General features: G+C 45.7%; 1 protein-coding gene across 10 annotated transcripts in view; it reads left to right on the plus strand.

The window, feature by feature from the left end:
- Positions 1-22761, plus strand: part of TRPV1 (transient receptor potential cation channel subfamily V member 1) — a 41989-nt gene extending 19228 nt beyond the window's left edge. For 7 of the 10 annotated variants that reach the window (XM_045044056.1, XM_045044057.1, XM_019817317.3 and 4 more), the window contains 13 exons: positions 39-191; positions 672-812; positions 960-1258; positions 1836-2015; positions 4007-4165; positions 5611-5706; positions 7406-7476; positions 11598-11763; positions 12194-12260; positions 14734-15056; positions 16479-16606; positions 17152-17267; positions 21803-22761. In XM_045044056.1, the coding sequence (XP_044899991.1) occupies positions 39-191; positions 672-812; positions 960-1258; positions 1836-2015; positions 4007-4165; positions 5611-5706; positions 7406-7476; positions 11598-11763; positions 12194-12260; positions 14734-15056; positions 16479-16606; positions 17152-17267; positions 21803-21975 (2072 nt within the window). In that variant the 3' untranslated portion in view covers positions 21976-22761. The remainder of the gene's footprint in view (positions 1-38; positions 192-671; positions 813-959; positions 1259-1835; positions 2016-4006; positions 4166-5610; positions 5707-7405; positions 7477-11597; positions 11764-12193; positions 12261-14733; positions 15057-16478; positions 16607-17151; positions 17268-21802) is intronic. The other 3 variants (XM_045044059.1, XM_045044058.1, XM_045044060.1) reach the window with 3 other exon arrangements.
- Positions 22762-24270: the final 1509 nt, after the last annotated feature.

Consider the following 24270-nt stretch of genomic DNA (forward strand, 5'->3'; position numbering starts at 1 on the left):
CTGTCATGCACTGCTCTGACCCTCACTTTGTCTTGCAGACCCAGAGACCGGGAAGACCTGTCTGCTGAAAGCCATGCTCAACCTGCACGATGGACAGAATGATACCATTCCCCTGCTCCTGGAGATTGCCCGGCAGACGGACAGCCTAAAGGAGTTAGTCAACGCCAGTTACACAGACAGCTACTACAAGGGTGAGGAGGGGGACGGGGTTTGGCATGACTCTGTGCACAAGCACAGCTGGAGCCAGGTGGCATGCCTGGGCAAGCCTCTGAGCTTCGTACTCCCTGTACCAGCCACTGCGTTGGCATCTCCTGGTCCTGGGGGGGTCCTTGCCTCCCCCACCTGCTGGACTTGTTTTCTCCTGGTGCTGAGGGTCCCATCCTCCCCTCTGTGGACTCGGTGTTCTTTGCTTCCAGAAGCCATGGCTACTCTCCCTGCTACTGTTCCCTGACCTTGGGCAGTTTTGACTATTCCAGGTCATGGTCTGGTGTTCCCTAGGGGTCTCTACTTCTGCCTCAGGGACTCTCTAGGCCCCCTTTGGGCATTCTGGCCTGCTCCCCTCTTGTATGGGGGAGTCACCTGGCATTTTCTGCCCAGATCTTCCCCCTGCACCTATCTAAGCACCCCCACAGGACTGTGAGTACAAAGCCAACAGCACACACCCTCCACAGGCCAGACGGCCCTGCACATTGCCATTGAGAGGCGGAACATGGCACTAGTGACCCTCCTAGTGGAGAATGGGGCAGACGTCCAGGCTGCAGCCAACGGGGACTTCTTTAAGAAAACCAAAGGGCGGCCCGGCTTCTACTTTGGTAGGGAGACCATGGGGTAGACCCTTGGATTTTTGACAATTGCCAAGGGGAGGTTTCGGGTGGAGAGAGAGGGATTTGGAGGCCGGGTGGTCCAGGGACCAAGCCAATCTATTCCTGAGGCCCATCATATGCCTGTGTTGGCCACAGGTGAGCTGCCCCTCTCCTTGGCTGCATGTACCAACCAGCTGGGCATTGTGAAGTTCCTGCTGCAGAACTCTTGGCAGCCAGCAGACATCAGTGCCCGGGACTCGGTGGGCAACACAGTGCTGCATGCGCTGGTGGAGGTGGCCGACAACACAGCCGACAACACTAAGTTTGTGACGAGCATGTACAATGAGATTCTGATCCTGGGGGCCAAGCTCCACCCTACACTGAAGCTGGAGGAGCTCACCAACAAGAAGGGGCTGACGCCACTGGCTCTGGCTGCCAGGAGTGGGAAGATTGGGGTAGGGGGAAGGCTTCGGGCCTGGGCAGGGAGTATGACTTTAGATGGTGGTGTTGGGGGGACGGTCTGCCTTGCTGCATGCCTGGCATCACGATCACGCAGAGCCCTGCTACTGTGACACTAGCCTGTAGGGGTAGGGCAGGGGGTGTCAGAGGAAGCCAGAGGAATTGTGAGATGCTGGGCAGAAGCCAGCATCGCACCTGACTGTTTCTCATTTCTACCTGTGAGCATCACTAGCCAGACACAGATAGGGGGGATGGGGGGTGCTAGGGCCTGGGGATAGGAGTGTGTTGAGCCAAGGGTGAAACTGATGTGATCAAGTGTGATCAGCCAGGTGTGATCAGGCAATGGGTCTGATGTGGCTGCACCTGGGGTCTGAGGCAGTGGGCGGGTTGATCTTGATGGTGGTCGGGAGGCTGCTGGATGGAGGTGAGGACTCTCCTAGGGCTTGGGTAGAGTCTCCAACTGAGCTAGGAAGCAGACTTATTCCCGAGGCAGAGTTGGTAGCCTGGTGGAGATGCATCTTGTGGTTGGGGCTCCAGGATGGTCTCTAACAGGCTCTCGTATCCCCATGGCAGGTCTTGGCCTATATTCTTCAGAGGGAGATCCAGGAGCCCGAGTGCAGGCACCTGTCCAGGAAGTTCACCGAGTGGGCCTACGGGCCTGTGCACTCCTCACTCTACGACCTGTCCTGCATCGACACTTGCGAGAAGAACTCGGTGCTAGAAGTGATCGCCTACAGCAGCAGTGACACCCCCGTGAGTGGGCCGGGGTGGGACTCAGCCAGGGTGGGCTTCTTGCCTCACTGCACCCCCCAGCCTCCACCCCAGCCCCTCGATCCAGCTCTGCCTGTCTTCTCATCACTGAAAACCTGCTGTGTGGGGTCTAGGCCCAGAAGCTTCATCTCCCCATTTGTTCCCACTGAATGTTTTCCTTCATCATACAATGTACAATGATATTCCCATAAAAGCGTAAATATTTCAGATATACACAGACAAAAACAACCTTCTTTTTATACCATATAAAAACATGTAGCTTTATTTTGTTTATATAAATGGGATCAAACTATGCAAAATGTAAAACAACCAGTTTTTTTACTTACTGGTGTGTCTTGTAGATAATTTTATATCAGAGTAGGTATGGATCTGCTTCATTAAAAAAAACCCACGCAGTGTTCTGTAGGAGGGCTGGGGATAAATGTCCATTGGAGGACATTTGAGTCATATCCAGTTTTCCGCTCTTTCAGTACTGCGAGCCACTTAGCATGGGTTTGAGAATGTTTCTAGGATGCCTGGAAATGGAGTTGCTAAATCAAAGAGTATGTATGTTTTAGCATTTTAATAGCTACAGCCAAGTTGTCCTCCACAGACTCCATCAGTGCATTTGCCCCCACCAGTGGGAAAGTCTGCCCATGCCCTTGCCACCCTGGATATTATCAGTCTTTTCTCAAAAACCGGTTTAAGTTCTTGGGGCCTGAAATGCTATCTTATTGATGTCTTAATTCTCATTTTCTTGGCTAATGTGAGGTGAATAATTTTCTCATATATTTACCTGGCCATTCATATTTCCTTGGTAGGTTTCCTATTCATTGTCCTTGGCCATCTCTTCCACTGAACTGTTTGCCCCATTCCTCTTTGTTTCTAGGTTCTCTTAGTATGGAGTGAATCCATCCTTTCTCTATTGCATATATTGCAAATATTTTATTTTTTCGTCTGCCTCTTGTCTTCTAACTTCAGTCAATGCATCGTTTGCTTATGAAAGGTTTTCAGTTTGAGAGCCAAATTAGTCTTTTTCTTTTATAACTTCTGTGACTTTTATCTTGCTTTGTAAGTCCTTTTCCACTATAAGGTTATACAATATCCTTCAATATTTTTGTTTAGCTCCTTTGTAGGTATTTTACGTTTGTCTCTTTAATTTGTCTGGAATTTATTTTTGTGTAGGGGTGAGGTAGGCATCTTACTTAATCATTTTGTTTCCACATGAGGGTCCCAGGGCCACTAGATGAAAAGCCTGTCCTACCCCCACTGCTTTGAAAGGCTACTTTCCCTGTCTGTTCTTTCTAAGGTATACCTGCCCCCGAGGCAGCCCCAGGAGCTAGGCTGGAGTTTGTGCTGGTGAGGAGGCTACCACAGTATCTTACAGGGCAGAGGCTGTGTTTACAGGGGCAAAGTCTAGTCGGGGAGAGAGGTCTAGACTGCTTTGCTGTGCCCCGCCAGCCTTTACCTGGGCTGCCATGCTGGATCAGGGCGTTGGATTCAGAATCCTGAATGGAGTGTCCCTAGACGGCTGGCCCATGTAGGAAACGGCTTCAAAAAGGCTGAGGTGTTTGGCCTAGAGAGGAGAGGGCTCTGGGGCCACACTGCCATTTTCATGTCTTGGAAGGCTCTCTCAGGCAGAAATGCAATACTGGGGTCCCTGAGTGCAGAACTGGGACAACTGGTGGAAAGCAGAGAAGTAAGACCAACTTTACTCCAGAGAATTGATCTTCCTGACAGTTAGCATTTCTCCCCAGGCTGCTCGAGGCAGCGAGGAGCTTCTCATCCCAAAGACACTGAAGAAAACATTGAACCGGGACCTTACTGGGGGAGCTAGAGCTTGGGCTGGGGGTTGGGTCGATGACCTGCAAAAGAGGATGATTTTGGCTTGTCCATCTTAGGAATATACTGGAACTTCAACATAGATCTCTTGGATATGAGATTTTGTCATTCCTGGCTGGGGAGTGAGCCTCACCTCTCTCTGCTCCCCTTAGAATCGCCACGACATGCTTTTGGTGGAACCGCTGAACCGACTCCTGCAGGACAAGTGGGACAGATTTGTCAAGCGCATCTTCTACTTCAACTTCTTCGTCTACTGCTTGTATATGATCATCTTCACCACAGCAGCCTACTACAGGCCTGTGGATGGCTTGGTGCGGCCTGAGGCTCGGGGACTGGGGAGAGGGATGGGCATTTCTAGAAGACCCCCGAGACCCAGGCCCAGGCCAGGCCCTGGACTCCTTCCCAGCTCACTGGAGACATGGAAGGATCACCCAGAGCTCCTCATGTCCCTGTACACAGCCCTCCATGTCTCAGGTTGTCCTGGCAACACTCCCTCCCCCTTCTCAGTCCCTCCTGTGGTCTCCTGGTTCTGTGAGGCTGAGTGTGTGGTCTACGAGGTCCCTGATGGCTGAGGAGGGGCAACAGGTTAGAAAAGATGCAGGAACTAGGGCTCTAGAAGCAGCTTTTCCCTCGGTTGGCTGTCTGTAGGGTCATGAGCTGGCGTGAGCCCTGAGCCTATTGCCATCCCACTGGCCTGCCCACTTTTGTTCATTCATTCACTCATTGTTTGTTCCCTGGACATCTACTTTTGAGCATTTCTTCTGTGCTAGGCCCTGGGCCATCCATCAAATCGGCTTGAGACCAGACTTCTTCCTCTACCAAGAGCCATGGACTCCTTTGAGTACTAAACTGAATCCTTTCCATTCAATACCCAAGCACCTAATTTGCTGCCTTTGTTTCCAGGGTGCCTTGCTTATAAATGTGATTTAAAACCCCACTTCCTAGTTAGGTGAAACCTGACTTCTATCCACCTAGTAAGGCCATTTAACGATTTCATTTTATGAGAAAAGAGAAATGTGCTAATAAGACAAGCTAGTGAGGCAGTGTTTATCAAACATCAATGGCAAGCAAAAGGAAACCCACCCCAGGAATGTATCCGAGACACAAGGATGACACACATGTGTGTGGGACATCTCACTTCCCACCATCCAGGGAAACCTCAACAGTCATGGGACACCAGGGGTTCACCATGGGCTGTGGGAGCAGCAGGAAGCATATGGCATTAGCATCTGTAAGAGTGTCTCCACCTATGCCATCTACCTCCTCCCATAAGTGCTCCTGGCTGGACAGTGTCTGGGAAGGAGCACAGCACTGTAAGGATGCTCTGCTTGGCACCTGAAAGATGTCACTTTGGGAATCAGCTCCCACAGAAGGGCCTCCTTGCAGGTGTCCCCAATAATGCACTGTCTTTAATGATGCCTCTCTCCTGATGGAGGCTGGGCCTCTTGGGCAGCCCAGCTCTTTTGTTTTTTTAATGTTTATTTATTTTTGACATAAAGTGAGCGTGTGAGTGGGGGAGGGGCAGAGAGAGAAGGAGACAGAGGATCTGAAGCAGACTCTGTGCTGACAGCAGAGAGCTGGATGTGGGGCTTGAACTCATGAACCGTGATGTCATGACCTGAGCCAAAGTCGGACACTTAACCAACTGAGCCACCCACACGCCCCCAGGGGTGGGCTCTTAATCACAGGGCTTGGTAAATGCTTGTTGAGTGAATGAATGAGTGAATCGAGTCACTAACTTCTCTGCACCTTGCAGCCTCCCTATAAGCTGAAACACACTGTTGGGGACTATTTCCGAGTCACTGGCGAGATTCTTTCTGTATCAGGAGGAGTCTACTTTTTTTTCCGAGGGGTAAGCATTCCTTCCCACACTGTGAGTTTCCATTATCACCAAAACAAAAAGCCAAGAGACTCACTCATTGCTCACTCACTCTTTACTTCAGGGGAGAGATGCCCAGGTGAAGATGAGGCATTCGTGCCCAGTGGGTTTCCGCAGACTCAGGACAGTTCGAAGTGTTCGGAGACAGATAGTCAGGACTTTCCACTGGACGTACAGTTGACCCTTGAACACCGCAGGGGTTAGGAGCACCAACTTCTCACACGATCGAAAGTCTGCTTATAACATTTGACTGCCCCCAAATTTAACTACCAGTAGCCTACTGTTGATTGGAAGCCTCATTGATAACATAAACAGTCAATTAACACATATTTTGTATGATACATGTATTGCACACTATATTCTTACCATAAAGTAAGAGAAAATAAGAAAATCATAAGGAAGAGAAAATACATTTACAGTACTGTACTGTATTTATATAAAAAACTGCATATAAGTGGACCCTCACAGTTCAAAGCTATGTTGTTCAAGGGTCAACTGTAATGTTTAATTATGAAGTAGAGTGGAAGTCTCTTAAGTGACAGGATCATGACTGGTGGTTATTTAATTAAAACCATCTGTTAAAGCTCAAAACAAAGAAATCTACACATATACTGGAATCATTTTATTTTACCTGAAAACTCATACATGTACATTCTTTGGCCATTTTTCTAATATATGAACAGTCTTTTCTTTGAAATTGGAACCACTGTTACATATACAAGTAATTGGAGATTATGGTGATTTTTCCCTGTTAACATTTTTTTTTATTAAAAAAATTTTTTTAATGTTTTATTTTCTGAGAGAGAGAGATAGACAGAATATGAGCAGGGGAGGGATAGAGAACAGGGGAGACACAGAATTCAAAGCAGTCTCCTGTCAGCACAGAGCCCGATGCAGGGCTTGAACCCATGAACTGTGAGATCATGACCTGAGCTGCAGTTGGATGCTCAACCGACTGAGCCACCCAGGCGCCCCTCCCTTCATCTTTTTGATCTAAGCTACACCTGATTTTTTTTTTTTTTTTTTTTTTTAGTGATTTACCTTTAAGGAATCTTTCCAAATCATTGGATGCTGTCTTCACAGAAACAACTGTCTTTTTATTTTTGTACTCATATTTTATATTATAATAAGATACAAAGCCACAGTAACAAGTGCAGTCTTGATGACCAGGATTAACTGCGGGAAGGAGCAAAGTGTGTGGGTGTCCTGGAGAGGGTCTCCTAGCCACCAGCCCTCACTGTGGGCGTCAGTCAGAATGTTTTCAGGGAGTGGAGAGCACTGGCTAATCTGGTGACTTATTTCAGTGGAGGCTGCTTAAAGAATTTTTACTATAATGCATAGTTCTTGAAGAAAACTAGGGGAAAATGCACAAATTAGAAAGAAGAAAAGAAATTGCTCAATCTCATCATTCAAACACAGCAATTAATAATATTTTGGTGCTTTTCCTTCCTGTCTTTATTTCTACCTAGAGTCGTAATTCCACTCTCTATTTTTAACAGTCTCTCCTGACTGAGTCACATAACGTTACCCTGTGAACCTGACCCTCGCTGTTCTACCCTTTTCAGAACCTCTGCTTTGATGCATTTGTTCCATCATCGGCCATTTAGGAGCATTGCAAGTACACTCATCATTTCACCTTTCCTGGCTTCTTACTCTGTCTCTTTGTTTGCAGATTCAATATTTCCTGCAGAGGCGGCCATCTCTGAAGACCTTGTTTGTGGACAGCTACAGTGAGATGCTTTTGTAAGTGATGCTTTGACTCTTATGACTTGATAGCAGACGGTATCTTTTGGCCCAGTCCTAAAGTTATAGCCATCAGTTCTCACCCATCCTCTCACCTATGCTAAGCCTGGAACATAGTAGGACCTCACAAATGTGTTGAATGAATGACAGAAGGCCCTCAATACATGTGTGGATGAATACTGAAGCTCTACTCTGTGTCATATACGCACCAGGTGTTGGGAAATGACATACATGGGCTCATGTGGCTTATAGTCTGAGTTACGGTCTGAATACCCTTGGTCACTTTTTTTCATGCGTTTGTCCAACCATCTGGTAGTCACTGAGTTGGCATTGGAATACTGGGATGAAATAGATCTGATTCCTGTCTTCAAGGCGTTTCCGATCCTTGGGGTAGTGTTTCTCAACCTTGGCACCATGGACATTTTGGACTGGATGATTCTTTGCTATGGGGGCTGTCCTATGCATTGTAGAATGTTTAGCAGCATCCCGGGCCTCTACCTGCTAGCTGCCAGTAGCACTCTCTCTGTCCCCCATTCTTGATGACCAAAAATGTATCTAGATATTGCCAAATGTCCCCGACTTGGGGAGGCACAAAGTCACCCAAGACTGAGAATCATTGCTTTAGGGGGAGACAGATAAGCAAAAACCATAGTTATAGAACAACACGGATGTCACCAGGACCCTCCTTCCTTCACAAAATAAGCTGGAACCTTACGAAATTTCCTTGGAGGGCCCAGGATACACAAAGGGGGTTTTCAGATGGGGATGGGTTCTCCTGGGATTTATACTAAGGACTTAACTCTGATCCCCAAGTTTCCTTCATTCCTGAGGCCTCTCTATTCCTGGCAAATGAAAGGAGTTGATTTCTTATCCTGTTGTAGCTAGCTTGTCCCCATGTGTTTACCATAATCTTCAGATACTTGCACTTTAACTCCAAAGGGCTGGGTCTATAGGGTTAGTGCAATGCTGGTTTGCTTTACTAAGAGAAACAATGTTCTCCTACATAGCATTGTGCCAATAAACTTGATTCTATTCCTAGGAGGACTTACTGCACGCAGGTTAGAAATGGATTTTATTTTACTTTTTCAAAGCTACTCATGCCTGTGGGTAAACATTGAAGAGTACTAAAACGCTTACAGCCAGTATATGAATTCCTCATCTTAAACCTTCCCATCTTGTAATTCTCCTTCCCAGGGACAATCACTTTTCATTCTTGCAGCTCTTTCTTCTGATGTTTTCTCACCTGGTGGATGAGGATTTAGCATCCTTTTACTTCCTTCCCCTCTGCTTCTGCTCCTCTAGCCTCCCAATATAGTTTGAAGTAATTTTTGTTTTAGTTGGTATTGAGTAATTTATGTTATGTCTCTACAAGTAGTATTCACAGTTGAGCTTCATAATATACTGTACTTCTGTTTTTGTTTGTTTCTCCTAAAATTTGTAATTATCTTGTTGTTACTTGTTTAGTTTTCTTTGTACCCGTTGTTAACTTGTCCCACACATCTCAAAGCCTCTCGGTAAAAATTTTCTCAAAGTCAATCACATAAATTATATGATTGGAATCCCTGCTCCTAGTTTTTTCCTTGAGAGATCTCCTCCTGGAGTGCTGTCCTCTCTTTCTTACTGGGCTGGTTGTCCTCTCTTTCTTACTGCTGCTTAGCCATCATCCTGGGACTCCTCTTTGTTGCCGTCTTTGGGATGCTCACTGCTTTCATTCTGGGTTAGACTTCCTGTCTCTTTTTTGGTTTTCCTCCTTTTTCCTCCTTCAGTATTGTCATTTGGTAAAAAGGATTGTCTCCTGGTGAAGGGCACAGTGATGCCAACTTTTATTGTGTCTGGTTCTTGAGTCTCATTCTCCCACATGTGCATCCAAGGTGTCATCCCTTCACTAGCACCTTAGAGATCCCTTTCACTTCTCTCCTGATTTGGATCTCTTATTTTCTGAACCCCAAGTCTTCCTTTTTACTGATTCACTCCCTTTTTGAGGGAAAAACATCCTCAGCTAAAGAAAAAAGGCACATAGTAGGGAAGGGGGGAGTAAAATTTATTTGAAATCTGGCATGCCTGAGAATATTTCTACTATACCTTCACATTTTATTGATATCTTGATTGGATATAAAAATATTTTTAAAAATTGAAGATATTTCTCCATTGTTTCCCTGCTTCCAGTATTATAGATGACAAGTCCAAAACTATTCTGATTCTGGATCCTCTTAATACCTGGTTTGGTTTTTCTCTTTGTAAATCTGTGGTATCTTCTGTTTGTTTCTAGTGTTCTGAAACTTAATGATATGTCTTGATTGCATTTGTTTTTATCCAATGTTCTGGGTACTTGGTGGGCTCTTTCAATCTGGAAATTTATGTCCTTTATTTTGGGAATATTTTCTTGAATTATTTCTTATGATATGTATATTGAACCTCCTGACTTAGTCCTGAACCAGTTCTTATATCTTCTCACTTGTGTTCTCTTTATCTTTGGCTATTCTTTCTGGGAAGTTCAAATCAACTTTAATTTCTATCCCTTCTATTGAGTTTATTACTTTTGATACCACGTTTTAATTTCTGTGTGTTCCTTATCTATAGCACTCTATTCTTGTTTCATTGATGCAATATCTTCTTTTGTCTCTCTAAGACTATTGAAATAAAATTTTAAAATAAAATAAATTTTCTTCTTTTTGCATAGGATTTATTTTCTCTAAGTTGTTGTTTCCCATTTTCTTGTTTTGCTCTATCTTTCATATTAGAAGATACCTGGAAAATGTTTTTTTCTGGAAATTTTTTATATCTGCTCATGAGTAAGAGTGGAGGACTGAAAAGCTTGCTGGGAGCTCTTAATGTATGAATGGGGCTTATCAATTTTGAGCTTCACTATAAACTAGTCTAGGTTAAGCTATTTATTGGCAAACATCCAAAGTTAGTCGATTGCATCTTTTCAGTCTTCTGCCTGGAGGAAAGAAGTCTGGCTGCTAGATTTCTGAGAACTGAGTGGAGAAGAGGGCTTTCTGTAATCTGTATTATATAAAAATCACATAATCTGCTTTTGGTAAAATACCAATGCTTTCACTGTTGTTTGATGAAAGTGGTTCCAAAGATCCTCTCCTTTGTCTTCTTCAGAGACAAAACCTCCACTCTTCCTTATTTTAGGTCTCTTCATCTCCTTTCTGGAGGTCTCTAACCCTTTTGAGGCTCCTTGGTTAAAAGAGCTGATTCTCAGCTTTCCCCACTACAGATTTGGATTTGGGTCTGCTAAGTCAGTTTCTGTTTGTCCGCTGCTTCCCAAATGCATATGTGGGGGCTCCATTTGCCACCCAAGGTAACTCTTTACCTATTTCAACTGGTGTCAGTTCTTATTTTGGCCAAGGTTCTGAAAATACAGAGGAATAGTTTTCCTTTGCAGCAGAATTCCAATTGATGAGCCAGTTTATTGACATCAGTTTTCAGTAGACTCACATCACCACAGTGGTGTTTTTTTGCTTGGTTCTTTCACAGAAATGGGAAGTGAGGTTGTCAGCATGGTCGACAGTATAAATGTAGCTGGGGGTACTTTCGAGAGGAGGCTATGATGAACAAGGAGACCTGGGGTGAATATGTAAAGAAAGGACCACTGGGCAGACTGTCATAGGATCAGCAGATTTACTACACCTTATCCATGGATCCTACTTGGGCAGCCCCCACCAGACCGAGTTGCCGAGGAACATCTTTCCTGGCTCTCCTCCTAAGTTTGATGGTATGGCCAGCAGACTCCACCTGTGATTTTTCAGGAGAGCATGGCCTGTATCTCCTCACTGCTAAAGCAATGTTTCCCAGACTTTTTTCATTATTGCCTTTTTAGACATTTTTTCCTAATTGCCCCTCCCATGAAATCTAATACCACAAATATACTGTAGAGTTGTCCATGCAATGTATTTCTATTTGTGCTTTCTACAAAAAGAGAGTAAGATTTTGTACTCCCATAACCAACTTTTCCCCCCTTGGGGATGCTATTACTCCCACTGAGAATCACGGGCTAAAGGAGACAGGACAGTCAACCCTAGCTCCCGCAACAGCCTGTTGTCTGTGCTTCTGAGGGGGTGCCAGGCCTCCTGGGTGCTCTTAGACAGAGCTTCCTATCCCTCCACCCTCAGCTTTGTGCAGTCACTGTTCATGCTGGGGACCGTGGTGCTGTACTTCTGCCACCACAAGGAGTACGTGGCCTCCATGGTGTTCTCCCTGGCCATGGGCTGGACCAACATGCTCTACTACACCCGCGGCTTCCAGCAGATGGGCATCTATGCTGTTATGATTGAGAAGGTGGGTGCCAGCATCCAAGCAGGTTCTCCGTAGAACCTGTTTACCTCATGGGTATGTGGGACATGGTCTACAAACTCTGTCCATCCTCTGTAATGTCTGGAGAGGTGCTGGTTTAGTTCAGCACCCACTTTCCCAGATAATTCCTCAAGATTCAGGCCATCTGGTCTTGACCTGGGTTTGGGGGCTCCCCTGAAACTTGACCCCCTACATACCAGGCCCTGCTCTCCCACCAGAACAAAGGCCATGGTGGGAGAAGCTGTGGATGACTTCCTTAGGACACTGGAGCTGAAAACCACCAAACCAGACCCTCCTGCATGTTCTCCAGTTCTACTTAGGCTCAAGATTAATCCCAGGCTGACATGGTCGTGACATTTCCCTTGGCCGGCCTGGGGACTGGACTTGGTTCTGACAAGCCTGCTCTCTCCTGCAGATGATCCTGAGAGACCTGTGTCGCTTCATGTTTGTCTACCTTGTTTTCTTGTTCGGGTTTTCCACAGGTAATGGGCTTGGTCAGGGCTGGTGGCGGGCAGAGCTCCGGCTACCCTCAGCTTCCTGAGGTCTCTGCAGGGGCTGGGTGGGGAGAGGCCCACTGGGGTGTGTATCTGCAGGTGACAGAGTGGTTGGATAAAGAACGCACAGAAATGAGCAGGAGAACCTGGAAATGTGATTCATAAAATATTGTAAACAATTTTAGAGGTATGAAGTGCTGCTTGCCTACAGTATAGCTGCATTTTGGCTTAATTTTTATTTTATTTTTATTTCATTAATTTGTTTATTTAGGGTTTTTTAAATTTTTTTTAACTTTTTATTTTGATATTATTTCAGATTTTCAGAAAAATTGCAAGAAGAGTACAAATAACTTTTCTGTACATATTACCCACAATCCCCAAATTTTATCACATTTTAAAATCACTTTCCCTTCTACACATACACACACACACACACACACACACACTCACACCACACTTAATAAAAAGAGTAAGCTACAGACATGATCAACCTTTTACCACTGGATAAAGCCTGCATTTCCTAAAAACAGTGATATTTTCTTACATAAACAATGTATAATGATCAGAATAAGGAAATAAACATCAATACAGTACTATTAACTAATCTACCAGCCTTATTCAGATTTCACCAATTGTCCTAATAATGTCTTTTGTAGAAATAAAAATCCCAGATCATGCATTATATTCAGTTGTCATGCCTCTTTAGTTTCCTTTAATCTGGAGTGCTTCCTCAATCTTTCCTTGTTTTTTTGACCTTAGCATTTTTAATGAGTAAAGGCTAATTTTTACAATGTCTCTCAATTTGGGTTTGTCTGATGTTTCCTCAAAATTAGATCCAGGTGTGCATTTTTGGTCAGACTATGGAGGAAGTAACGTGTGTCTTCCTCAGTGCATTGTATCAGGGCTTCCGTAACATTTGTTTAGCCCTTGTCTGGTGGTGTTAACTTTAATTACTCGGTTTTGATGGGTGTGATAAGTAATTTGTGAGGAGATGTTTTGAGACTAGGTAAATATCCTGTTTCTCATCACACTTTCAACCGGTAATTTTAGCATCCACTGATGATTCTCACCTGAATCACTTAATCCTAATGGTTGCCAAATGATGATTTTCTAACCCTGTCATTCCTTCTACATTTATTCACTGGCATTCTATTATAGGGAAGAGCTTTCCATTCTCTTACACTCATTTATTATTCATGTCAGTGTGGCCTCACAGATTCTTTTCTGTTTTTGTTTCATTTTTCATGGAATCTCACTTTGTTAAATGGGTTATAATCTTACTGTCACCATCTTGATGCTGAGATTGTCTGAGAAATCATCTTTGGCAGCCTCTTCAAGCTGGCTCCTGTGCCCTTCTGACACATCCACAGAATTTCTGGGCACCTGGCTCTGCTTTGATCCTCGTCTGAGTTCTGCAATTACTTGGTTCACATGTATACCCTCTCCTTTCCCCTCCCCACAGCCTGTTTTGGAATCTCTGTCTTGGAGTTATGGACAGCTTTGGCTAGGAGCTTTGATTGATAGGGATGCGTGTGGGCTCTGGCACCCTGTGTGAAGGTCCTGGTCTATCAGTACCCACAGGAAGGGACTTGGCCAAATGGGTTAATGGATACTGGATGTGCAGTAACCATGGGCACAACAACTACAGAAGCTCTCAGGCTCCAGACTACATTTTGCAAAGAAAAGTGTGGAATGCAGCAAGAGACCATTCTGCTCTGAGCTGCTTAGTTTCCATCATTCTGGAACGTGCTGGCTTTGGGGCACCCTCTAAGGGGGACAGGAAGACAAGGGTGACTGAGAAGCTGGGCGTGGATCCAGGACTGATACGTAAAGTTAGACAGGTTGTGCACTGTACAAAGGCAGCTAGATTCACATTGTATATGTACATTTGCATATTTTTTAAAACATTTTTTCCCCTAGCAGATGATGATAAAGTTCTTATTGTAACAAAACAGTATACAGTTGACCCCTGAACAAAATGGGAGCTAGGGGCACCAATTCCCTGCATAGTCAAAAATCTGCAAATAACTTTTGACTCCCCCAAAACTTAACTACTAATAGCCTACTGTTGACCAGAAGCCTTACCACATATTTTGTATGTTATATGTATTATATACTGTATTCTTATAATAAAGTAAGCTAGAGAAAAGAAAATGTTATTAAGGAAATCATACAGAAAATACATTTACAACTATGCTGAATTTATCAGAAAAAAACCTGTGTATAAGTGGACTCTTGCAGTTCAAACCTATGTTGTTCAATGGTCAACTGTACTATGACGGTTTGCTGATAGTTCTGAAGAAGAGGGTTTTTTTTTTTTCTTTTTTAAATTCACACAAAATTGCCATATGGCGAGCAGCATTCTTACTGCAGACACATCCTGGGAGATGGGGCGCATCTGTTGGGGGGGTTCTGGCTTGGCTTCCATCCAGTTGCACCTGTCCCCGCCCCTGCCCTGTAGCGGTGGTGACACTGATTGAGGATGGGAAGAATAATTCTGTGCCGGCTGAGTCCACATTGCACAGGTGGCGAGGGCCTGGCTGCCGGCCACCCGACAGCTCCTACAACAGCCTGTACTCCACGTGTCTGGAGCTCTTCAAGTTCACCATTGGTATGGGCGACCTGGAGTTCACCGAGAACTATGACTTCAAGGCTGTCTTCATCATCTTGCTGCTGGCCTACGTGATTCTCACCTATATCCTCCTGCTCAACATGCTCATCGCCCTCATGGGTGAGACCGTCAACAAGATCGCGCAGGAGAGCAAAAACATCTGGAAGCTACAGGTGGGTTGGTGGATGGGGTGTGCACAACCGGAGGGCACTGGCTGTTCTGTCGCTGCTTAACACAGCGGGGGTGTATGAGCCCCTGCAGGGTTTGAGGAAGGGCAGAGAGCCCAGCCAGGCCTGGGGGATCAAGCAGAAGCATCTCTCCCAGTTGACTCCTTTCTGGCCCCTCTTTCGGGGTTTCCCTGCTACACATCACCAGCTGGTATTCACAGACACTGTGTTTACTGTGACTGGGCAGTGCCCAGGAGAAGGAAACGGAAGGCTCAGCCCCATGGGATGCCCACCTCACAAGAGCTTGGTCTAGGGTGGGCCCCAGAGACCAGACTTGGGGGGAGCAGCTAAAATGGGGTTGATCCTGACAGCTACGTTTTTGAGCCACCTGGTTCTTAATCTGCCTTCCCACCTAATAATAAAAGCATCGTTCTGATTATTAAGTAGCAGTGACTCTATACCAGGTACTGTTCTAAGTGTTTTATATGCTCTCAGTTAATCCTCACAGCAGTGCTGTCGAGTGGCTACAATTACTATCTCCATTTTTGTGTAAAGGCACTGAGGCATTGAGCACTTAGGCATCTGTGTCCAAGGTAACTGCGATCTTCCTCAACTTACAGAGGAATGACGTCCCAATAAACCCACTGTAATTTGAAAATACATTTATTACACCTAACCTACTGAATGTCACAGCTTAGCCCAGCCTACCTGAAATGTGCTTAGAACACTTAACATTAGCTTACCGTCGGGCAAACTCATCTAACACAAAACCTATTTTATAATAAAGTGTTGGCTATCTCATGAAATTTGTTGACTACTATAATAAAAGTGAGAAACAGAATGGTTGTATGGGTACAGAGTGATTGTAAGTGTACTGGTTGTTAGCCCCTGTGATCCCATTGCTGACCAGGAACTCCTGGCATCACGAGAAAGGATTGTATCATTTATTGCTAGCCTGGGAAAAGATGCACGTTCAAAACTCCAAGTATGGCTTCTATTGAATGCACACTGCTTTTGCACCATCATAAAGTTGAAGATCATTAAGTTGAACCATCATAAGTTGGGGACTGTCTGTAGTAAGTAGCAGTTAGGATTCAAGTCAAGCTGTCTCATCGTGAGGCCCTGTTCTTGACTACACTAGCTGCCCGTCTGTGAGTAGGGAAGTCTGGGGTGAGACACTCTACATCACTCATGGGAGGCCCTGCCCTAACCCCAACCTGGCAGGCACCTCAGTGCCTGGGCAGTTCTGGGCCGGATGCGCTGAGCTTGGAGTGTGCACCTATTGGGCTATGGAAACAAGCCTGGTATGGAAGGCACTAGAGGTCCAGCTCGGGGGCACTGGGGCTGGGAGAAACTCTGGAGAGGTTGGTCTTGGAAGCTAGGCCCTGGACAAGCCTCTGCCCCTCAGCCCTTTGTGTCTTCCCACAGAGAGCCATCACCATCCTGGACACGGAGAAGAGCTTCCTTAAGTGTATGAGGAAGGCCTTCCGCTCAGGCAAGCTGTTGCAAGTGGGGTACACACCTGATGGCAAGGATGACTACAGGTGGTGTTTCAGGTAATGTTCAGGCAGGAATCAAACTGAGGGAGCTCAAGGGCTTAGCTAGATATCAGGGATCCACCCAGAGCCAGCTATGGGCACAGAGGCCATTCTAGGGCTTTGTGGGCATAGGGGACTCAGCCACCTGCAGCCAGCTGTGGATACAGAAGCCTTCCTCAGGGCCTCTTGGGACCAGTCATGTGCATAGGGGACTCTCCCAAGGCCGGCTGTAGTTAGGTAAAGGGCTATCCCAAGGCTGAGCTGTGGGCATAGGAGACCTACTAGAAAATGAGGTGTCCAAAAGGGGTCATCCAATGATCAGAGTCAGAACCAGGAATCCAATATTCAAAGTCCTTGGGCCTCATGATATGGTCAGAGAATACAGCTTTGGGGGTGGTGTCCAAAACACAGGCCCTTTTCAGCCTTCCCCTTACCGGCTATGTCTCCCTATCCTGCTCTATGGGCTTCTTGGAATTGGCCTGTGGCACCAAGCCCTCAACCGGGAAGATAGGCATGGCTTTTAGGCCATCAGCTCCCAGCTCCCTTGTCTCCTTGCCCTGCAGGGTGGATGAGGTCAACTGGACCACCTGGAACACCAATGTGGGCATCATCAATGAAGACCCGGGCAACTGTGAGGGCATCAAGCGCACCCTGAGCTTCTCTCTGCGCTCAGGCAGAGGTGAGGTGTGAGGGAAGGGTGCTGTAGCACAGAGGTGGCCTGATGATGGGCAGGTGAAGCCTTGGGGTTCCTTGTTCCTTGGAGGCCTTCTTCACCCCGCAACCTGAGCCCCTTCGGCTCAGGTCTGATCTCACTGTTTGTGAGTTTGAGCTCAGAGCCTGGAGCCCACTTCAGATTCTGTGTCTCCCTCCTCTCTCTGTCACCCTCTTCTGTTCACACTGTCTCTCTCTCTCTCTCTCTCTCTCAAAAGTAAATAAACATTAAAAAAAAAAAGAATGAAGCAAACCTAGTTTTTATTGAACACATTTTGAGTTATAACTACAATTTTGCACTACTTCTTTGTTTTTAGATTTTAGAAAATTGTGGTAAAATATACGTAACACAAAAGTTACCATTTTTAAGTGTTCAATTCATTGGTGTTAATTACATCCACAATGTTGTGCAGACTTCACCACTATTTCCAAAACCTTTTCATTATTTCAAACAGAAACTCTTTACCTATTGAACAATTACTCCTATTTTTTCCCTCTGTCTCTATTCTACTTTCTGTCTCAGTAATATTCCATTGTATGTATATACCATGTTTTATTTATCCACTCATCTGTTGATTGACATTAGGATCGTTTCCACTTTTTTGGCTATTGTGAATAATGCTGTGAACATTGGTGTCCAAGATTCTGTTTGACTCCCTGCCTTCAATTCTTTTGGAATTAAACTGCTGGGTCATATGGTAATTCTGTGTTTAGCTTTTTAAGGAATGCCAAACTATGTTCTATAGCAGCTGCATTATTGTACATTCCCACCAGCAATACATGAGGGTTCCACATCCTCACCAACACTTGCTATTTTCTGGGTTTTTGTGGTGGTGTATTGGTTGTCCTCGCCACCTTACTGGATGTGAAGTAGTCAAAATGTCCATTTCATTCTCATGTTTGAAAACTATCTTCATTGAATAAAGAATTCTGGGTTAACAGATATTTTTCCTCTTTTTTTAAAAAAAGTTTTTTCCAACGCTATTTTTCTCCACTGGTCTCCATTGTTTCTGATGGAAAGTAGCTCATTATTTGCATTACTATATGTAATATGTCTTTTTTTCTCTGGCTGTTTTCAAAATATTCTCTTCATCTTTGGTTTTCAGCAGTTTGACTAAGACGTGCTCAGGTTTGGTTTCCTTTGGTTTTATCCTGTTTGGCGTTTGCCTGAGATTCTTCAATCTGTATGTCAGTGTTTCATCAAATTGGGAAACCATATATATTTTGCTTCATTCTCCCTATCTTCTTTTTTGGAGACCCCAGTTGCATGTATTTTTGATTACTTGATATTACCCCATAGGTTTCTGAGATTTTGGTCATGTTTCCTTAATTTTTTCTGTTTCTCAAATTTGATAAGTTTTATTGATCTGTCTTCAAGTTTACTGATACTATACTCAGTCATCTCCAAACTGCTATTAAGCTCATCCAGTGACTATTACATTTCAAGTATTGTGCTGTTGGTTTTTAAATTTCTATTTGGTTATTATTTTTTTTTTTGTAGTTTTCATTTCTTTTCTGAGATTCTCTAGTGTCCTCTCATCAAGACCATATTTTCCTTTTTTTTTTTTTTTTTAACATACTCATAATAGCTGATTTAAGTTATCTGCCTGCTAAATCCAACATCTGGGCCATCTTGGAGTCAGTTTCTATTGACTGCTTTTTCTTTCCCCTTACTGTGAGTCACATTTCCTTGTTTCTTTGCATGTCTAGTGACTTTTAATTGTATACTGGGAATTATGGATAATATGTTGTAGAGACTCTGGGGTGAATTTTTTTTTTAACAATTTTTTTAATGTTTATTTTTCACAGAGAGAGAGAGAGAGAGAGAGAGAGAGAGAGAGAGAGAGAGACAGAGCATGAGTGGGGGAGGGGCAGAGAGAGAGGGAGACACAGAATCCGAAGCAGGCTCCAGGCTCTGAGCTATCAGCACAGAGCCCGACGTGGGGCTCGAACTCACAAACCGTGAGATCATGACCTGGGCCGAAGTCGGACGCTTAACCGACTGAGCCATGCAGGTGCCCCGAATTTTTGTTTTAATTGGCAGTTCAATTATTGATGATGAATCACCCTGAACTTGTATACACTTAGTTTTAAACTTTATTATGGTAGATATGTGAAATGCCAAGTTATTTGCCAATCCCATAAAACTTGTGGGACTGAACCTCCCAACTGTTTCCCCTGAGGATCGTGTCAGGGCTTAGTTTTAGGCTTTGTTAGGGTGGGTGGGTCTTGAGTAGACCTTACTCTAGGGCATGTAGAGTAAATAGGGTATTTCTGGTATTTTAGCTTGATCCTCATAGTAGGAAAAAAAGAGTGTTAATGTGGTGGTCTCTCCACTCAGTACTGCTCAGCTTCTAGTGTTTCTGTCCCACTTTCAGCCCCATAGTGGCCACTGCCTAGTGAGCCTTATGTGGTCTCACACTGTGCAGGTATGATCCAGCAACCCATCCCAGAGACTTCTGGACCTCCACCCCTACAGCTCCCTTCTTCCTCTTCTCCTGCACCCTATCCCACAGATTCTAGCTGCTTTGGCTGCTCCAAACCCTGATCTCTTCTTCCTTAGCTCAGAGGCACTGCCATACTCTGTTTGGACTCCCGTGTGCTGCACCATGGTCAGAGAAATTGTCCCTAAGCAAAGTATCAGCGCAATCATGGGGCTCACTTTGTCAGTTTCACTTCTCTCAGCAATCACAGTTTCCAGTCTGTGTCCTATGTCTGGAAACATTTATTGCAAGTATTTTATCCTGTTTTATGGTTGTTTACAGCAGGGTGGCTAGCCTAGTACTAGACACTCCATCAGAGCTGGAAGTAGAAATCTATTTTAACAAGAGGCTTACTTTGGAAAACTACTTAAGGGCGTAATCAGTTTTCCCAAGAGCCTCCTGCAATCCCGTAATTTTCCCACGAGTTTCACTGGAAGCACTTCCTGTGTCATGCCATAATACTTATTGATTATCTCTTCAATTGTTACCTGGTCTAACTTTTCAAAGATGGCTTTGTCTGTAACTTGAGTAGGTGTCTGACATCACTCCTATTGATTTTGTGAAACCCCACATCTTTAAGAGACTTGGTGTTTCACTTTGCAGTTGATTTGCATTGTGTTTGCATGACATTGTTGGCTGCTTCTAACATTACACATTCACTGTGATATTATATTGGCTAAGTGGCAGGGATACACATATTCATTCATGTTACTTGGGGTTGGGGCCAGAGATGGTTAGAGGTTCCCTGATTTTACATTTATAATTAATTAGTGAATATTTCCTGAGGATTTTGCTTTCCTGTACAACCTTGTAACAGTGGACACTTTAGTAATGAATAGTCACATAATTCAGATAACAAGGAACTCTCCCACCCACAAAGTGTGTTGTGATTGGGAAGGGGTAAAGGAATGTATAAGAGAAAGGCCAGGAAAGAAAAGTGGTTAGTAGCTGAGCACTAAGGAGGGCACTAGGGAGGTCATGTGTGGGAGTCTTGGCATTAGGACTGTGGGAAGTAGGCACTGGGAGCCCCATGCCTCCTTTGAGAGCCTTTGAGCTGGAGCTGGGCCAAGCAGTCTCTGAGGCCAACCAGAAGATTGTGTCTCAATGAGACCTGGCCTGTATCCCCATGAAGCCCAGCTTCTATGCCTGGGTTCCCCAAGGGATCATCCTTCAGGAGTTGATGCTTGGTATTAGATTGTGTTTGGGGGCAGGCCAGTGTCAGCCTGCAGGCCTGGGGTAAATACTGAGACCTGGAGACTTCACCTGGAGTGGTCATGATGGACCAGCCTCCCATATTCCTGACGCCTTTGACATTAGCAAAGGGGCCTGAATTGTGACCTAAGAGTGGGAGGTATAAATTTAGGCTGATTTTCCAGAGAGATTAGACCCAGGGTGGCCAACCAGAGGCCTTGGCTGACCAGGGCTCTGGCAGTGGGAGGAGAACATGTACAGCTTTCCCTCTTCACTGTCATTTTGCCTAGGTGGCTGGGAACCTGGAGATGGCTATGGGGGAAACAACTGGGCCCCCTTCGGGAGCTTCCTGCCCATATATGAGAACCCCATTTAAGGCCTGGTATCATCATGGTTTCCTGGGCACTATTCCCAATTTGCTGTGCCCTGGTGGGGCCCGGTCCCCAAATCCTGATTCTTTGGCTGGTGTCCATCACCCTATAGCTGATGTGATGTGGAGCCACCATGGGGCAGGTCCCAGTGTTGCTCTGTGGAGACGTGGTCTCCCTCCCATGTGGGCAGGGGAGAAATGGAAGCTGGGAAAGGCAAGCAATGGGCTCTCATGAGGCCCCTGCAAGTCAGGTTAACATGAAGGAAGAGAATTTAGGAAGTGCCAGAGAAGATGAGGCTCCTTAAGCAGGTAAGGAAAGAGGCAATGGCATGTATCCATGTGTCTCAGGAAGCACCGAAATGTCTGGGTCTCCTTTCATCTGGAGATTGGTAAGGCCAACAAATAAGTGTTTACTGCTGCTTGCAGCATCCAAGGCAGTAATGATGTTTTACCCTTCAGTTTCAGGAAGAAACTGGAAGAATTTTGCCCTGGTTCCCCTCTTAAGAGACACAAGTACAAGAGAAAGGCACCCTGGCCAGCCAGAGGAGGTTCATCTGAGGCACTTTGCAGGTTCCCTCAAGCCAGAAGATGCTGAGGTCTTCAAGGATCCTGCTGCTTTAGGGGAGAAATGAGCGAACCCTACAGGGTCCTCTTAACACTATTGGGCCTCAGGATATGCCACTGCTGCCATATGGCACTCTCAGCAGCCTGGCCTGGTCTGTGCCTGCCTCGGCACTTTCCTCACCTGCCCTGGACAAGATGTGTGAAGCATTGTTGGATGCCTGGGAAGAGATAGCCATCCAACCCTCACTGTCCCCAAGTGAGTCTCCTAAAAGGAAAGGATTTTGCTCGCTCTCTCTCTCTTTTTTTTTTTTTACAGACTTTGTTAAGTATCATGAATGATGTATCTTTATGTGGACGTATGTGATGCCCCTATTTTATTTTATTTTCTATCACTAGGACTAAAAGTGAATGAGGCCCAGGAAAACACCTCTTAGAACAAAAGGTTAGAACACCTCTTAGAACATGTCCTTCAATGTAAAATGCCAAAGCTGTTCTCTGTATTGGGTTTAATACCTTCCTTGAACAAAGCGGTCTGGGGGTGATGTCGTTTATTCCTCAGAGAAGGTGGGGGAGGCTGGCCCTATTCCCAGCTCTGGTGGAATCAGGTTTTTCCAGAGTGACTTCCTCCTTCTGTGTGATCCATCACAGTTCCAAAAATTTTAGCTCTATTGCTGTTCAGATGAAAGTATGGAACCCTGTCTCAAAAGCATGTGGCAAGAGTTTTTTAATGATCTATTTGTTGTGACCATAGTCCTGCTCCCCTGCAGTGGTATGTATCTCCACCTCCATCCATCCTGTTGTCCATCAAATACATAAGTAAGTAAGCAAGTAAATAAATAAATGGGTAAATATCATATCAAGTGTGAACTTTGTGCCAGTCACTGGGCTAGCATAGCGAGTTGGCTCTGTGGTGTGTGTGTGTGTGTGTGTGTGTGTGTGTGTGTGTGCGCGTGTGCATTCTACCGAGGCTGGGACAGTTAGTAAGGTTACACAGTCAGCAAAGAGCATTGCCTGGGTCTGACCCCAGGCAGTGTGACTCCAAAGCCTGGAACTTACCTGCAGTGCCAGGCAACCTGGCAGAGAAGGTGCTGGGGCATGCCAGTCCATCCCTGGGGAAGGGAGACGTGCTTCCTCTTGTGGGCCTGAGACCCCTCGCTTTATCTGTAAGCCTTTCTCTGAAGGTGTCACGTAGATGTCAGATATTTGCAACTTTCAGACTTACTCAGAGCTGGAAGGAAGCTTGTGGGTGTCCTTTTGTAAAATGAATGATCATAACCTTTTGTGTAAACCTGCGTTGTTTAAAGAAGGACACATGCAGGGGCGCCTGGGTGGCGCAGTCGGTTAAGCGTCCGACTTCAGCCAGGTCACGATCTCGCGGTCCGTGAGTTCGAGCCCCGCGTCAGGCTCTGGGCGGATGGCTCAGAGCCTGGAGCCTGTTTCCGATTCTGTGTCTCCCTCTCTCTCTGCCCCTCCCCCGTTCATGCTCTGTCTCTCTCTGTCCCAAAAATAAATAAAACGTTGAAAAAAAAAAAAGAAAAATTAAAAAAAAAAAGAAGGACACATGCAACTAGCCCATTCTTTCCCCTTTGTAGCGGTCACTGTCTCCTTATTTCTCTCTGTCCCTGTGTCCCTCCCTCCATCACCTGGAGGCAGGATGAGCCACAAGCCAGAATCCCCAATGGGGAGGCTGCTGAGCTCTCCTAGCCCGGAGATATCTGTGGCCTGCTAGGATGCAGACAGGGCTTCTCCTGACCACTGTCAGGGTGGATCTGTTCAGGCCTGAGGCAGTTGATGGAGCTCTGCCTGGCTCTCAGTCCTTCCTCCTTCTTCACTGCACCAAATGGGGTATTTCCTAGAGCAGGTCAAGGCCTTGGCCCATCCCTGTGTGCACTCACCCCTTCTCTTCCACCTCTTTCTTCAGGGGAGAGCTTGTGTGCCTGCCACCAGAGCCTGATGTCTGCAGGGCTTGGGAGGTGTAGGGAGGAGGTGAGGTTGTGCTTGATTCCTGCCCAGTATGTCCTTTGTGGTCGTTTTACAGTTCAGGGCAGACAGACGCTGACCCCAGTCTGGTGAGATGGGGCCCCACGTAGGGCAAATGTCCAGGGGCTGCCTAAAATTCAGGCCTCTAGGGAGCGAGATTAGGGCGGGAATATCTAACGGCTGCCTTTTTCCCTCTTGCTGCCCCATCCTATCCAGGCCATGGCTGCATTTCCCCTTTGTGTTTTGTTCCGCACGCACAGCGCATCTGGGAGGTTCCTTTGGTCACTGTTTTCTTTTTTTTAGGCTCTGCTTGTTTCATGCACCGTCACAGAAGGAGCTGAAGTCACTGATAAAGGGTGGGCACAGCATGGCTCATGGCTGCT

The sequence above is a fragment of the Felis catus genome, chromosome E1 (assembly GCF_018350175.1).
Source record: "Felis catus isolate Fca126 chromosome E1, F.catus_Fca126_mat1.0, whole genome shotgun sequence".
NCBI lineage: Eukaryota > Metazoa > Chordata > Mammalia > Carnivora > Felidae > Felis > Felis catus.